This window comes from Oratosquilla oratoria, chromosome 6 (genome assembly GCF_046742065.1).
Source record: "Oratosquilla oratoria isolate Oo_2021 chromosome 6, ASM4674206v1, whole genome shotgun sequence".
In the NCBI taxonomy this organism is placed as follows: Eukaryota; Metazoa; Arthropoda; class Malacostraca; order Stomatopoda; family Squillidae; genus Oratosquilla; species Oratosquilla oratoria.
Window position 1 is genome coordinate 68,656,961 of NC_134782.1, and position 14,156 is coordinate 68,671,116.

General features: G+C 40.1%; 1 protein-coding gene across 2 annotated transcripts in view; it reads left to right on the forward strand.

The window, feature by feature from the left end:
• The first annotated feature begins 10,034 nt into the window (after positions 1-10,034).
• The window catches only part of LOC143026569 (E3 ubiquitin-protein ligase RNF25), a 62,260-nt gene continuing 58,138 nt past the window's right edge, over positions 10,035-14,156 (forward strand). Inside the window, exon 1 of one of the 2 annotated variants that reach the window (XM_076187183.1) lies at positions 10,035-10,154. In XM_076187183.1, the coding sequence (XP_076043298.1) occupies positions 10,135-10,154 (20 nt within the window). In that variant the 5' untranslated portion in view covers positions 10,035-10,134. Of the gene's footprint in view, positions 10,155-10,438; positions 10,458-14,156 lie in introns of those variants that run through there. The other variant, XM_076187184.1, reaches the window with a different exon arrangement.

The window sequence follows — 14,156 nt, forward strand, 5'->3', positions numbered from 1 at the left end:
ATAAGCTAATGGGACCTTTCGCAGTGAGCAAATTGATACCAGACACCGCCAGATTTTGTAATTCTTGCCGGAAAATAAATACTTTTTTGGGCAACTTTTATAAGCTTACAGAGGTGTATTGTTGTACATTATTGTGTCTGAAATTTAAGCAAATTCATTTCATGATTGCAAACGGCATATAGCATTGTTTGAGCCTCTATTTATAATCACAGATGATAATCGTAAAACAGCCTATAATTGTATCAAGCTAAGCAATTTGTCATTTTCTACCGACTTCAATGGACGTATACTGATATATACTTTCATTTGAATGCACCAAGCAATAGGCAAATCCATGTAATGTATCGAAAATATAATTTTGCATGGAAGACTTAATTTTTTCGGTACGATAAAATTTGTCTTTCTCTTATTTTTTCTTGAATCTGACGTGCAATTTGCCACGGCACACGTAAAATTAGTCATATTAGTTTGAAAATAGCTCCTAGCAGATCTAAGAGGCTATTATTTACAAAAATGTCGTTAACTTCGTACGTCCGCCACCACTGTTATTATTTTTTTTATCTCACTGATTATCTTCATATACAGGACGTGACAGTGATATACATTATTTTTCAACACTCTCAGATAAAATGCACAAACCGAAATCAACATCCTCTTATTTTTACTGCTCATAGTTACTTCAGTAAAAATAATTACCTATTTTTAGTTTTACCTTAAAATCAAATTAACAAAGCCTTATCACACACCAATAAGTAAAAATTATAACATTAAGAGTCATGTTTTTAATTTTGAATACATTTATGCAGCAATTTATGGCGTATCTTTTTTTAAATATCGGTTTCCAAATTAGCTAAGTCACCCCTTTGCCTCGTGAAATCCGAGACAATTGAAAATTCTAGCGCTAATAGGAATCTACGAGCCTGACTGCGAAAGGTCCCATTCCGGCCATCACCAACGGACAGATATTAAACGAAAAGGAAAGAAAAAATATTGAACTTCCACCAAGAATGGGAAGGTTAGGCATCTCCAACCCGCTAAACCTTGCCAACATAGAACACCAAAACTCCCTGAAACTCACGTCCTCCTTGACAACATCGTGGCACAAGATCAACAGAAGGAGACTAACGTGGACGAAATCAGAAGAAACATATCAAAGGGAAGGGAAGAGAAGCAGAAGGAGAAGCTTCGCGCTCTTTTAGATCAGCTATCGGATAGTACTAAAAGAAAGATAATGACACAGGAAGATGGGGCGTCCAATTGGCTGACAGCGCTACCAATCAGGGCAAAGGGATTCAAACTAAACAAAAGAGAATTCACGGATGCCATTGCCTTGAGGCATGGGTGGCCATTGGAAAGGCTGCCTAACAGATGTTCCTGTGGTGCACAGTTTAGTCCAAACCATGCAATGATATGCAAGCAGGGTGGATTCATCTGCATGAGACATGACAAGGTAAGGGATCTCACAGCCCAAATGATTCGGGAGGTATGCAAGGATGTGACCATCGAACCAACATTACTCCCACTAGGAGGGAAGAACTTCTGGCACCGCATGTCCAACATCTCAGATAAAGCACGAGTGGATGTTAGTGTAAGAGATTTCTGGACACGGGCACAATTGGCTTTCTTTGACATGCCAACATTTGATCCGGTGGCCACCTGTTACAATAACCTAACTATTGAGGCGTCCCACTCCCAGAACGAGAATGAGAAAATCAGGATATAGGAAGAGTGTATACAAAATGTGAACAAGGGCTCATTCACTCCTATAAGCTTTACTACTTCAGGTGAGATGGGTCTTAGGGCAAAGACATTCTAAACTCGTCTGGCAGAGATGATGGCAGAAAAAAACAACAACCAAAAAGCAGCATTGTTTCGTGGATGAGATGTAGAATGTCATTCTCACTTTTAAGATTAGGCCTCCTATGCCTGAGAGGTACCAGGTCCCCACAGCCCACATCAGTATATGTGCAAAACCTCGATTGTGAGCAGACTGTAATAGATAGTAGGATAAATGAATTTCTGTATTAGGTTTCATTAAAATTATAAATAAAATTACACATTAAAGGGTAGTTGACCACAGTCATTGGCGAAAGAGGGGCAAATGAACTGTGTCTGTGGGAGACATCCTGACTGCCTTCACCACACAGTTCCACGAGGATGGAGGTCGTTAAAAAAGTAGAAGTAGTAGTAGTGTATTATTATTATTAATAGTAGTAGTAGTAGTATTGTTACTATGATGATGATGTAGTAGGGATGACCCGTCATCCAGGAGGAGCCAAGAAAAGAGGGAGGGAGGGTGGTGAATGTGAATGGAGTATGTAGGGATGAAATGGGTGGGAGTGGATTTATGCCGTAGACTTTGGCTACCTCTTTTATAAGCCCTTGGTAAATATATATTATTATTATTATTGTTATTATTATTATTACTATTATTATTATTATTATTATTATTATTATTATTATTATTATTATTATTATTATTATTATTATTATTATTATTATTATTATTATTATTATTATTATTATTAATTATTACTATTAATTAGTGGGTGGGAATGATTTTATGCCTTTTCCTTTTTGGCTACCTCCCTTGCAAGGGGGGAAAAGCCTTGGTATATGTATGTACTATTAATTATTATTATCAATAGTTATTATTAATTATTATCATTATTATCATTATTACTATTATTAGAAGAAGAAGATTTAGGAAGAAATGTAAATGTAATAGTACTGGGAGACCTTAATGCTAGGGTAGGAAATGGTCCAATCGATGGAGTGGTTGGGAAGTGTGGAGTTCCAGGAAAGAATCGCAGTGGAGAGTTGATGGTAGAAATGTGTCTAGAAAGAAAGTTGATGATAGCAAATACAGTGTTTCGGAAGCAAGTCAAGCATAAGTACACATGGGAGAGGGTGGTGGAGGAAAGGGTGGTAGATACAGCGCCAATGGATTATGTAGTGGTAAATAGGATTATGATAGGAAGAGTTAAGGATGTACATGTGCTTAGGGGAGAGGTTGGGGGAATATCAGATCATTTTTTGGTGGAAGGTAAGTTGAGAGTGGAGGATAGATGGAGAAAGAGGAAAGGGACAAAAGGTAGGGAGGTTCTTAGAGTGAACTCTTTGAATGAAAAGGGAAAGGAGAAGGAGTACGAAAAGAAGCTCAAGGAGGAGTTGGAGGGAGTAAAGGATAGAGTGGAGCTGGGTGTGGAAGAGGAATGGGGATGGTTCAAGGAGGGAGTCATAAAGTGTGCAAGGATGGTGTGTGGAACAAGAAGGACAGGGGGAAATTGAAGAAAGGGTAGTGAATGGTGGGATGAGGAAACAAAGAAGGTTATAGAAGAGAAGAAGCGAGCTTTCACAGATTGGTTACAAAATGGGACGAGGGAGTCATATGAGAGGTACAAAGAAAAGAAAGGAGAAGTAAAGCAAAAGGTAAAGGAGGCAAAGAGAAGAGCAGATGTGAAATGGGGTAAGAGTATGACAGAAAAATTTGACATACATACATACATACATACGTATACATATACCAAGGCTTTTTCCCCCTTACAAGGGAGGTAGCCAAAAAGGGAAAGGCATAAAATAATTTCCACCCATTCCATCCCTGAATACACTCCACACCCCTCCACCCTCCCTCTTATCTTAGCACCTCCCGGATGACGGGTCATCCCTGCACCTTGTCCACTGCCCTAGGTCAGAAGCAGTGTCGCAAGACACACCACATCCACAGCAAAGCCGCTTCATTAAATCGGCGAACCCCCCTCTCCGTCCCCCCATTGCATAAAAGGAGAGGACGGGGAGAAATCCCTTCGGGCTGCGTCAAATTTTGCTCACACATACTACCTCACCCCCATCCCCCTGCCCACTCCACCTCATGCAATCACAACATCATCCATATACAACCATTCTCCATTCACCCCTGTCTTCTGTCCTCTCCCGTCCTTCCTCAACAGACATTCCCCTCTTCCCCAAAGCCCCCTTCACCCCATCCATCCACCTCATCCTAGGACGTCCCTTCGTGTTCACTTCTCCACATCTGCCTTCCATACCTCTTTTACTAGTCTTTCTTCACTCATTCTTTCCATGTGCCCAAACCATCCTAATATTCTTTCATCAACCCTATCTCCCAACTCCTTTTCCACCCCTGTTCTCCTCCTCACCTCCTCATTTCTCACTCTATCTAGCCTAGTAACCACTATCATACTTCTCAGACACCTCATCTCAAACACATTCAAACTCCTTCTCTCTTCTTCTCTTATGTTCCATGTTTCTGCCCCATACAGTGCTGGTGGCACAATCACTCCTTCATACAGTCTCCTCTTAGCATCCATTCCCAAATGTCTATTCCTCATTACACTTTTTAATCCACCAAGGCATTTACTCGCTTCTCTCAATCTACCTTCTACCTCCACCTTCACTCCACCTCTTCCTGCCACATTTGCACCCAAGTATCTAAAACTATCCACTTCCTCAAGTCGCTCTCCCTTAATGCTCATTTCCAGTCTACTGCCACTTTCACCCCTTGTACATCTCATCACCTTACTTTTACCCACATTTATCTTCAGCTTTCTTCTATCACATACTCTCCCAAACTCTGTCACTAACTTCCTCAATCCCTCCTCCGATCCTGCCACAAGCGCAGTGTCGTCCGCAAACAACAGCTGGCTCACCTCCCACTTTTCTCCATTTTCTTTAACCATCTCCAATCCCTGACCCACTACCCTTGCATTTACCTCCAAAACATCTTTTTATTACTTTCAAAATTTGGAAAGAAATTAAGAGAGGAAGAGGAGGCGAATCAAGTAGAGAAGAAAAGGTAAAAGGTGCAAATGGAGAGATGATAATGGAAGAGAAGGCAGTAAGGGGAAGATGGGCAGAATATTTTAGGGAGTTGCTAAATGTGAAGAAGGATAGGGAAGGAAAGATAGCTGCAGTGGGAAATGCGAAGAAAATGAGAGTGATGAGTGAGAAAAATGGAGGAGAAATAAGGAAGGATGAGGTGAAGGCAGTTGTTAAGATGATGAAAGCAGGTAAGGCACCTGGTCTGGATGGATGTCATGCAGAATGTCTGAAAAAGGGAGGTACAGTGATGGTGGACTGGTTGGTGAGGTTATTTAATGTTTGCTGGAGAGAGGGTAGAGTGCCGGAGGACTGGAGGAGTGCCTGTATAGTTCCTCTTTACAAAGGAAAAGGGGACAAGTGTGAATGTAGTAGTTTCAGAGGGATTAGCTTGTTAAGTGTAGTTGGGAAGGCTTATGGGAGGATCTTGGTTGAGAGGATTAGGAGAGGAACAGACTGAGTAATTGATGAGGAACAGTGTGGATTTAGGACAGGTAGAGGTTGTGTAGATCAGATCTTTGTGGTAAGACAGATATGTGAGAAAGCTATAGGAAAGGGGAAGGATGTTTTTTGGGCTTTTATGGATCTGGAAAAGGCTTATGATAGGGTAGACAGAAAGGCACTGTGGGAGGTTATGCAGATATACGGGATAGGAGGAAAGCTTCTGGGAGCTGTCAAGAGTTTTTATGAGAGTAGTAGAGCTTGTGTCAGGATTGGAAATGGAGAGAATGAGTGGTTCGAGGTAAAGGTGGGACTTCGTCAAGGATACGTTATGTCGCTCTGGCTGTTCAACTTATACATGGATGGGGTGGTGCGAGAGGTAAATGCAAGGGTAGTGGGTCAGGGATTGGAGATGGTTAAAGAAAATGGAGAAAAGTGGAAGGTGAGCCAGCTGTTGTTTGCGAACGACACTGCGCTTGTGGCAGGATCGGAGGAGGGATTGAGGAAGTTAGTGATAGAGTTTGGGAGAGTATGTGATAGAAGAAAGCTGAAGATAAATGTGGGTAAAAGTAAGGTGATGAGATGTACAAGGGGTGAAAGTGGCAGTAGACTGGAAATGAGCATTAAGGGAGAGCGACTTGAGGAAGTGGATAGTTTTAGATACTTGGGTGCAAATGTGGCAGGAAGAGGTGGAGTGAAGGTGGAGGTAGAGTAAGCGAGTAAATGCCTTGGTGGATTAAAAAGTGTAATGAGGAATAGACATTTGGGAATGGATGCTAAGAGGAGACTGTATGAAGGAGTGATTGTGCCACCAGCACTGTATGGGGCAGAAACATGGAACATAAGAGGAGAAGAGAGAAGGAGTTTGAATGTGTTTGAGATGAGGTGTCTGAGAAGTATGATGGTGGTTACTAGGCTAGATAGAGTGAGAAATGAGGAGGTGAGGAGGAGAACAGGGGTGGAAAAGGAGCTGGGAGGTAGGGTTGATGAAAGAATATTAGGATGGTTTGGGCACATGGAAAGAATGAGTGAAGAAAGACTAGTAAAAGAGGTATGGAAGGCAGATGTGGAGAAGTGAACACGAAGGGACGTCCTAGGATGAGGTGGATGGATGGGGTGAAGGGGGCTTTGGGGAAGAGGGGAATGTCTGTTGAGGAAGGACGGGAGAGGATAGAAGACAGGGGTGAATGGAGAATGGTTGTATATGGATGATGTTGTGATACATGAGGTGGAGTGGGCGGGGGGATGGGGGGTGAGGTAGTATGTGTGAGCAAAATTTGACGCAGCCCGAAGGGATTTCTCCCCGTCCTCTCCTTTTATGCAATGGGGGGACGGAGAGGGGGGGTCGCCGATTTAATGAAGCGGCTTTGCTGTGGATGTGCTGTGTCTTGCGACACTGCTTCTGACCTAGGGCAGTGGACAAGGTGCAGGGATGACCCGTCATCCGGGAGGTGCTAAGATAAGAGGGAGGGTGGAGGGGTGTGGAGTGTATTCAGGGATGGAATGGGTGGAAATTATTTTATGCCTTTCCCTTTTTGGCTACCTCCCTTGTAAGGGGGAAAAAGCCTTGGCATATGTATGTATGTATTATTATTATCATTATTATTATTATCATCATTATTGCTATCATTATTATTATTATTATTATTATTATTATTATTATTATTATTATTATTATTATTATTATTATTATTATTATTATTATTATTATTATTATTATCATCATTATTATTATTATTATCATTATAACTATTATCAATATCATTATTATTTTTATTATTACTATTATGATGCGGCCTTGCTGTGGATGTGCTGTGTCTTGCGACACTGCTTCTGACCCAGGGCAGTGGACAAGATACAGGGATGACCCGTCATCCAGGAGGTGCCAAGATAAGAGGGAGGGTAGAGGGTGGAGGGGAGTGGAGTGTATTAGGGATGGAATGGGTGGGAATGGCTTTTATGCTTTTGTTTTTTGGCTACCCTTGTAAGGGGAAAAAGGCCTCTGGTATATGTATGTATTATTATTATTATTACTATCATTATTATTATTATTATTATTATTATTATTATTATTATTATTATTATTATTATTATTATTATTATTATTATTATTATTATTATTATCATTATTATTATTATTATTATTATTATTATTATTATTATTATTATTATTATTATTATTATTATTGTTATTATTATTATTGTTATTATTATTATTATTATTATTATTATTATTATTATTATTATTATTATTATTATTATTATTATTATTATTATTATTATTATTATTATCATTATTATTATTATTATTATTATTATTATTATTATTATTATTATTATTATTATTATTATTATTATTATTATTATTATTATTATTATTATTATTATTATTATTATTATTATTATTATTATTATTATTATTATTATTATTATTATTATTATTATTAATATTATTTATATTATTATTACTATTATTACTATTACTATTATTATCATTATTATCATTATTACTATTATTACTATTATTGCTATTATTATTATTATTATTATTATTATTATTATTATTATTATTATTATTATTATTATTATTATTATTATTATTATTATTATTATTATTATCATTATTATTATTATTATTACTATTATTATTATATAGGCTAGATAGAGTGAGAAATGAGGAGGTGAGGAGGAGAACAGGGGTGGAAAGGGAGTTGGGAGATAGGGTTGATGAAAGAGTATTTAGGATGGTTTGGACACATGGAAAGAATGAGTGAAGAAAGACTAGTAAAAGAGGTATGGAAGGCAGATGTGAAGTGAACACGAAGGGACGTCCTAGGATGAGGTGGATGGATGGGGTGAAGGGGGCTTTGGGGAAGAGGGGAATGTCTGTTGAGGAAGGACGGGAGAGGACAGAAGACAGGGGTGAGTGGAGAATGGTTGTATATGGATGATGTTGTGATACATGAGGTGGAATGGACGGGGGGTGGGGGTGAGGTAGTATGTGTGAGCAAAATTTGACGCAGCCCGAAGGGATTTCTCCCCGTCTTCTCCTTTTATGCATGGGGGGACGGAGAGGGGGTCGCCGATTTAATGAAGCGGCTTTGCTGTGGATGTGCTGTGTCTTGCGACACTGCTTCTGACCCAGGGCAGTGGACAAGATACAAGGATGACCCGTCATCCGGGAGGTGCTAAGATAAGAGGGAGGGTGGAGGGTTGTGGAGTGTATTCAGGGATGGAATGGGTGGGAATGATTTTATGCCTTTTCCTTTTTAGCTACCTCCCTTGTAAGGGGAAAAAAGCCTTGGTATATGTATGTATGTATTATTATTATTGTTATTACTATCATTAGTAGTAGTCATCTCTGACAAACAACATCGTGTCACAAAATTAACAGAGCGAAACCAATGTAAATGAAATCAGAAAAAATAAAAAGTATCGAAGGACAGGGAAACGAGATGGAAAGAGGAGCTTTGGACTTCATCGGATCAGCTGTTGAACTGTATGAAAAGAAAGATCACCATGGCACAGGAACAAGGGGTGTCCAACTTGATGACAACACTACCGATCAGGCCAAAGTGTTTCAATCTAAAGAAGGATAAAAATACAGATATAATTACCCTGAGATATGGATGGCCATTGGATGGGCTACCTAACAGATGCTCCTGTGGTACACAGTTCAATCCAAACCATGCGATGGTATGCAAGGAGGGTGGATTTATTTGCATGCGACATGACAAGGTAAGGGATATCACGACCTAAATGTTTCGTGAGGTTTGCGGGGATGTGACAGTCGAACCAGCACATCCCCTTGGAGGTGAGGGAGGGGAAGAGAATTTCAGGCACCGCACCACCAACACATCAGATGAAGTGCGAGTGGACGTCAGCGCAAGAGGTTTCTGGACACGGGGACAAGTGGCCATCTTTGGCAATTGAATATTTGATTAAATGGCTCCTTGTTGGAGACCTGTTGAGACAGCCCAATCCCGAAATAAGAGCGAAAAGAACAGGACGTGCGTGAACAGAATGTGAAGCCCACCAGCTGAGACCAGGCTCATCCACTCCGGTAACATTCACGACTTCAGATGGGATAGGTCCAAGGGCAAAGGCATTCTTTGCTCGACTGGCAGAAAGGAAACGACAACCGAGAAGCAGTATTGTGCTGTGGATGAGATATGGAATATCATTCTCACTCTTAAAGTCAGCTCTCTTGTGTCTGATAGGTTCTAGCCCCCCCCCCCTTAAATCAGCACACATACAGAACCTATATTTAGAACAGCCCGTTGTAGAAAGTCGGATAAATGAAATTTTGTATTAGGTTTAAGTCACTAGAATACAAGTGTTGTCGACTACAGTCATTGGCGCGAACGAGGCCAATCAACTGTTTCACCACACCACTCAGTTCTACAAGGATGGAGGTCGATTAAAAAAATAGTGTAGAGTCGTAGTGATAGTAGTCGTGGTATTAGTATCAGTAGGAGTAATAGTAATAAGAGTATTATTGTTGTTCACCTGAATTTTTCTTTCCCATACACTATTAATTGTGTCGTTACATAAATGTCATATTTGTTATTGCACTTTGTCAATCACACAGATGTCCAGCTGTAACAAATGACATTTTAATTTTTCTGCTCACGATGCGTTTACTTTAATGCACTAAATCATTACGAATATATAACAATATAAATTATAGATGAGATAACATTTCATACTCCTAATAATTATAACGTTCCTTATCCTAAATGCATGTAGATGATATCTAGCTCTTCGGGTATTTACTAGCAATCTCAGCTTAAATCAGCTGTTATTGCTTGTGTTGGAGCCTGCGCACAGTTGGGTCTACCGAGGGAGAGGACTGCCATGGCAACTAATAACGAAGCGTTAAGTATTGCAACCTTCTAAGTACTATGTACTTACAAATAATTGTTTAGTTTTAGGCATATGAATTGTCAGGATATATATGTGGTGCCTGGCTTCCCTGAGCAAAGCTAGAAGCGCTCACCTTAGATTACGTAGTTTGGCATGAATATATATTTGCGTATGTTATTCAGTGGTTTTAGTCGTGTTTCGTGTATTTTCCAGATTTAGCAGCAATATTACTGAAACTAGGCCATAAGTCCTCTCGTATTAACACAGCATTTGATCGGATTTTTCTTCAAATTTTACAATACCCTTTGTGACAGGTGGGATGTGATTGTGTTGTTGCGGCGTTTGATATATGCAGAGCCAGAGGTTAGCTTATGAAGTGGTTTCAGCAACGTATATACATATTTCAATTAATCATATTGATACGTTTTAATGTACTTTAATAACAGATGCACACTACATTAGGTTTATTCAGAAAGAAAAACTTTGAGATACACAGTGGCTAAAATGGAATTTTTAAAAAATAAAATCACAACTAAAGAGTAAAGGGGCAGAATGAGATAAAGGTAAAATTCACTATTTATCCTGCAGTAATTTTTTTTTGTAAAATTCAGAAGCACTCAAGCACAGATATTTAACATAAAACTTACAATATCCAATATCTCCTAACCTAATTTTTTCTGTGAAAAACACTTTTTTTAGTAGGTTTATGGATATTTTTTTTTAATGAAAATTCAATTTGCATTATCCTCCAACTCCAACAGTGTGGGGAGTGATAGGGATCAGGGTTTTGGGTAGGATTAAATGAAGATAATGAGTTATCTCTGACAGGAATAGAATCAGATTCGTTTAGATTGAATGAGTTGTCTCTGATAGGAATAGAATCAGATTCATTTAGATTGCAAGGAAACTGTTAGGAAAGTGTTTTTTTTTCTACCCTAATTATAAATATAACCAAGCCTAACCTAACTTTGAGAAGTCGTGTTGCCTAGCTAGCTCTGAACCTAAGTGGGGTCCATTTGCCTAGCTAGGAGGGCAAGATGTAGGTTAATCCATGGGGGTCCCCCCCCCCCCACCAGGACCCCCAGTGGTGCACATGACCTAACTTTTCATAAACTTATTGTGATTAGACCAAGGCTGGCAAGAGAACTGTTAAAATGTATGTTTTTCATAGAAACAACTAAATTGGGACAAGTACTGAATTTACAACAATACAATCAATCGATCCATTGCCCCTGGTCTCACTTGCAGAAAACATATGGCCTCCAGGAAAGTGGGACCATAAGTCACTTAGGGAAGAGATATCATGTTGTATGGGATTTGTTAGTATAGGGCATTGTAGTAGGTGTTCAGCATCTTCTGTGTGGTGCTTTGAATCTTTGGCCAAACCTATTCTGTGTTGGTATTGTCTTAATGACAGATGGTGTCCTGAGCGCAGGTGTGCAAGTGTTGTTCTTGTCTGGTGTGGGAGGGTTTTCTCTAATATTCATATCTGGGGTTGTTTTTGGAGTATTGAGTTTGGTGGTCTTTCTTGGAGGGCTTGTTTAGTTATCTTGATGTGAATGTGTTTGTGTGGATATTTTGTGTGGTTTGGGTGCTAGGTTGTGGTGGATGATTGAGTTATATGCTGCTAGTAGTGTAATTTTTTGTTTTATTCTGTTAGTGATGCTTGTGAGGTGTGTGAAAGGTGTGTGTTCTTAAGGGTTCTGGTGTAGAATTGACTTCCTGTCATTTTCATGTGATGTTCTATTGGGATGATTTTGGTTTCTTTATGTTTGTGTGCAATACGGATAATTCTGGTGCATCCTATTATTACTCTCATGCTCCATTCATCAGGGTTTGTAAACTGTTTGTGTTCGATTTGTTGATCGTTGGGAACCACACTGTGGAGACATATTTCAGGGCGGTTCTTATGAACTGTTTCTAGATAATTTTTAGTTTTTTGTTTTCCAAATTCTGTGCTAGTGATGATTTTCAATAAGTTTGTTTTCTTGGTGGTTACAATTGTTGATTCAGGAGCTGGTAGATCATAAAGAAGTTGAACAGCAGTGGTGAAAGTATTGCACCTGGAATGACTCCATTATATAGTCTTTTAAAACCATAGATATAGTTGTTTTGGGTTACTCTGCATTGCCTTCCTGCTCTAAAGTTGGTTAACCATTTCTTGTCATCATTAGTTGGCATGTGCCAGGGAGTGCATAGCTGCATTCACATGCCAACACCAGTCCCTATGGTCTCTGAACATGCTCCCAGGCAGGCACCCTTCCTATACCAAATAACTCAATAGGTTCAGTCAGCTTGCCCCAGCCATGAATTTTGTGGGTGTCCCCTTCATCTCCTCCATCAAGGGTTGTTTATGTAGACAGCCATGTGAGTGGAATCAGTGTCATGGAAATGTAGCACATACTCGTACAGCTGGAGATGACATTCACGAATTATACTGGTAACTGGCCTAGGCTGAGTCTCACAGTATAGTGTCTGGTTTCATATAAAATCATTCCAGTGGTACCATATATTGCAAAAAGAGAGATGAAGCCCAAGGTGTGCTTCAGCCTTACCAGCATCATGTGTTCATCAGCTGGAGTAATCTTTACAATGGCATGCTGTAGTTGGCTTGATATGACTACAGTTATTCCTGCAAGTTGGGCCCCATCAGTTCAGCCCAACCAGAAGTAGGCATAACCCTCACTATTGAGCTTGCCACTGCCTGATCTTCTCACCTCTGAGACAGCCACTATATCCAATATAAGCTTCCTAAGCTTCACCAATAAAAAGAGTAGTCAGTCATCCTGAGAGAGAGAATGTTCCAGGTGCCCATACAGAGAACCTGCCAGAGGTTCACCCCAGGCCTGGCTCAGTGTTTGGGCTTCATTTGTAACACTTTGGCATCCTGCATGGCAAGTTTGGTGATTTTGACAGACAAGTTGCAAGCCAACCCCCCACCACCACCACCATAGGTGTATGATGTAATTGCCATGTACATATGTATATTATTTCCATGCCCCCGCCCACCACCAAACCCAGTGAGGGGAGACTAGGTTTTGGGTATACATGTTAACCCAATAGTCCCTGGGGTCATTGGAGAGTATATGCACCCACCACCTTGACAGTAGGGAAGGATAGCCTTGGACTGTATGGTGTCGGCCTAGTGGTTGTTGCTTGACTCAGGATGTGCCTTACCCCAAAGATTTAAGTCTAGCAGTCCAGGCAACTTGCCTCTCCAAGCCAAGAGGAGCCACCTGTCCTGGCCTGAATAGAGGACCAAAAGGGTGTATTGCTAGTCTTGGGCTCCACAGTGCAACCCCAGCACTAGGATATCACTCAGCCTCCAGGACTCTAATCTCCAGTTACTTCAGGGGCACCACACATGGCAAACACATGTGTTAGAGACCCATAACAGGGTTGGATGGCCATGGACTCGGTTCATCTGTCCTATTGATGGTTTTCCTTTTCCTCCATCTGGGTGTCCAACACATCCTTCTCATTGGCAGGGGACCAGTGAGGGAACCAGTTTAGATGCTGACAATTGAACTATGTGGCAGAGGTAGTACTGAGTTACATGGTACCAGTAAAAGGACAGCCACCTTCCCTGACCTTTGTCATTGGTATCAGTCTCAATTATTTTTTTTTTAATCTATTATTTTCTATTTTATATGAGTCTGGGGACCTTGCCGAAGCTTTGTTTATATCTATAGCGACCATAAATGTTCTTTCAGGTGGGGCTTCTTTTATTGAAGGTTTCCAGTACTTGTGATGTTTGTGAGGAGTCTTTGAAAAAAATGTTGATTGGGGGAGCGGGTATTTCTGATTTGATTCTTGCTGTAACCAACATTTGCATTAGCTTGAATATTGTGAAGAGTAGTAAGATTAGTCTGTGCAGGTTCCTTTTTTTTTTTTTCTCCCTCTCTCTCTCTTTCTCTTTCTTTCTCCCTCCCCCTCTCTCTCTCTCTCTTTCTCCCTCCCCTCTCTCTCTCTCTCTTTCTCCCCTCCCTCCCTCTCTCTCTCTTTCTCCCTCC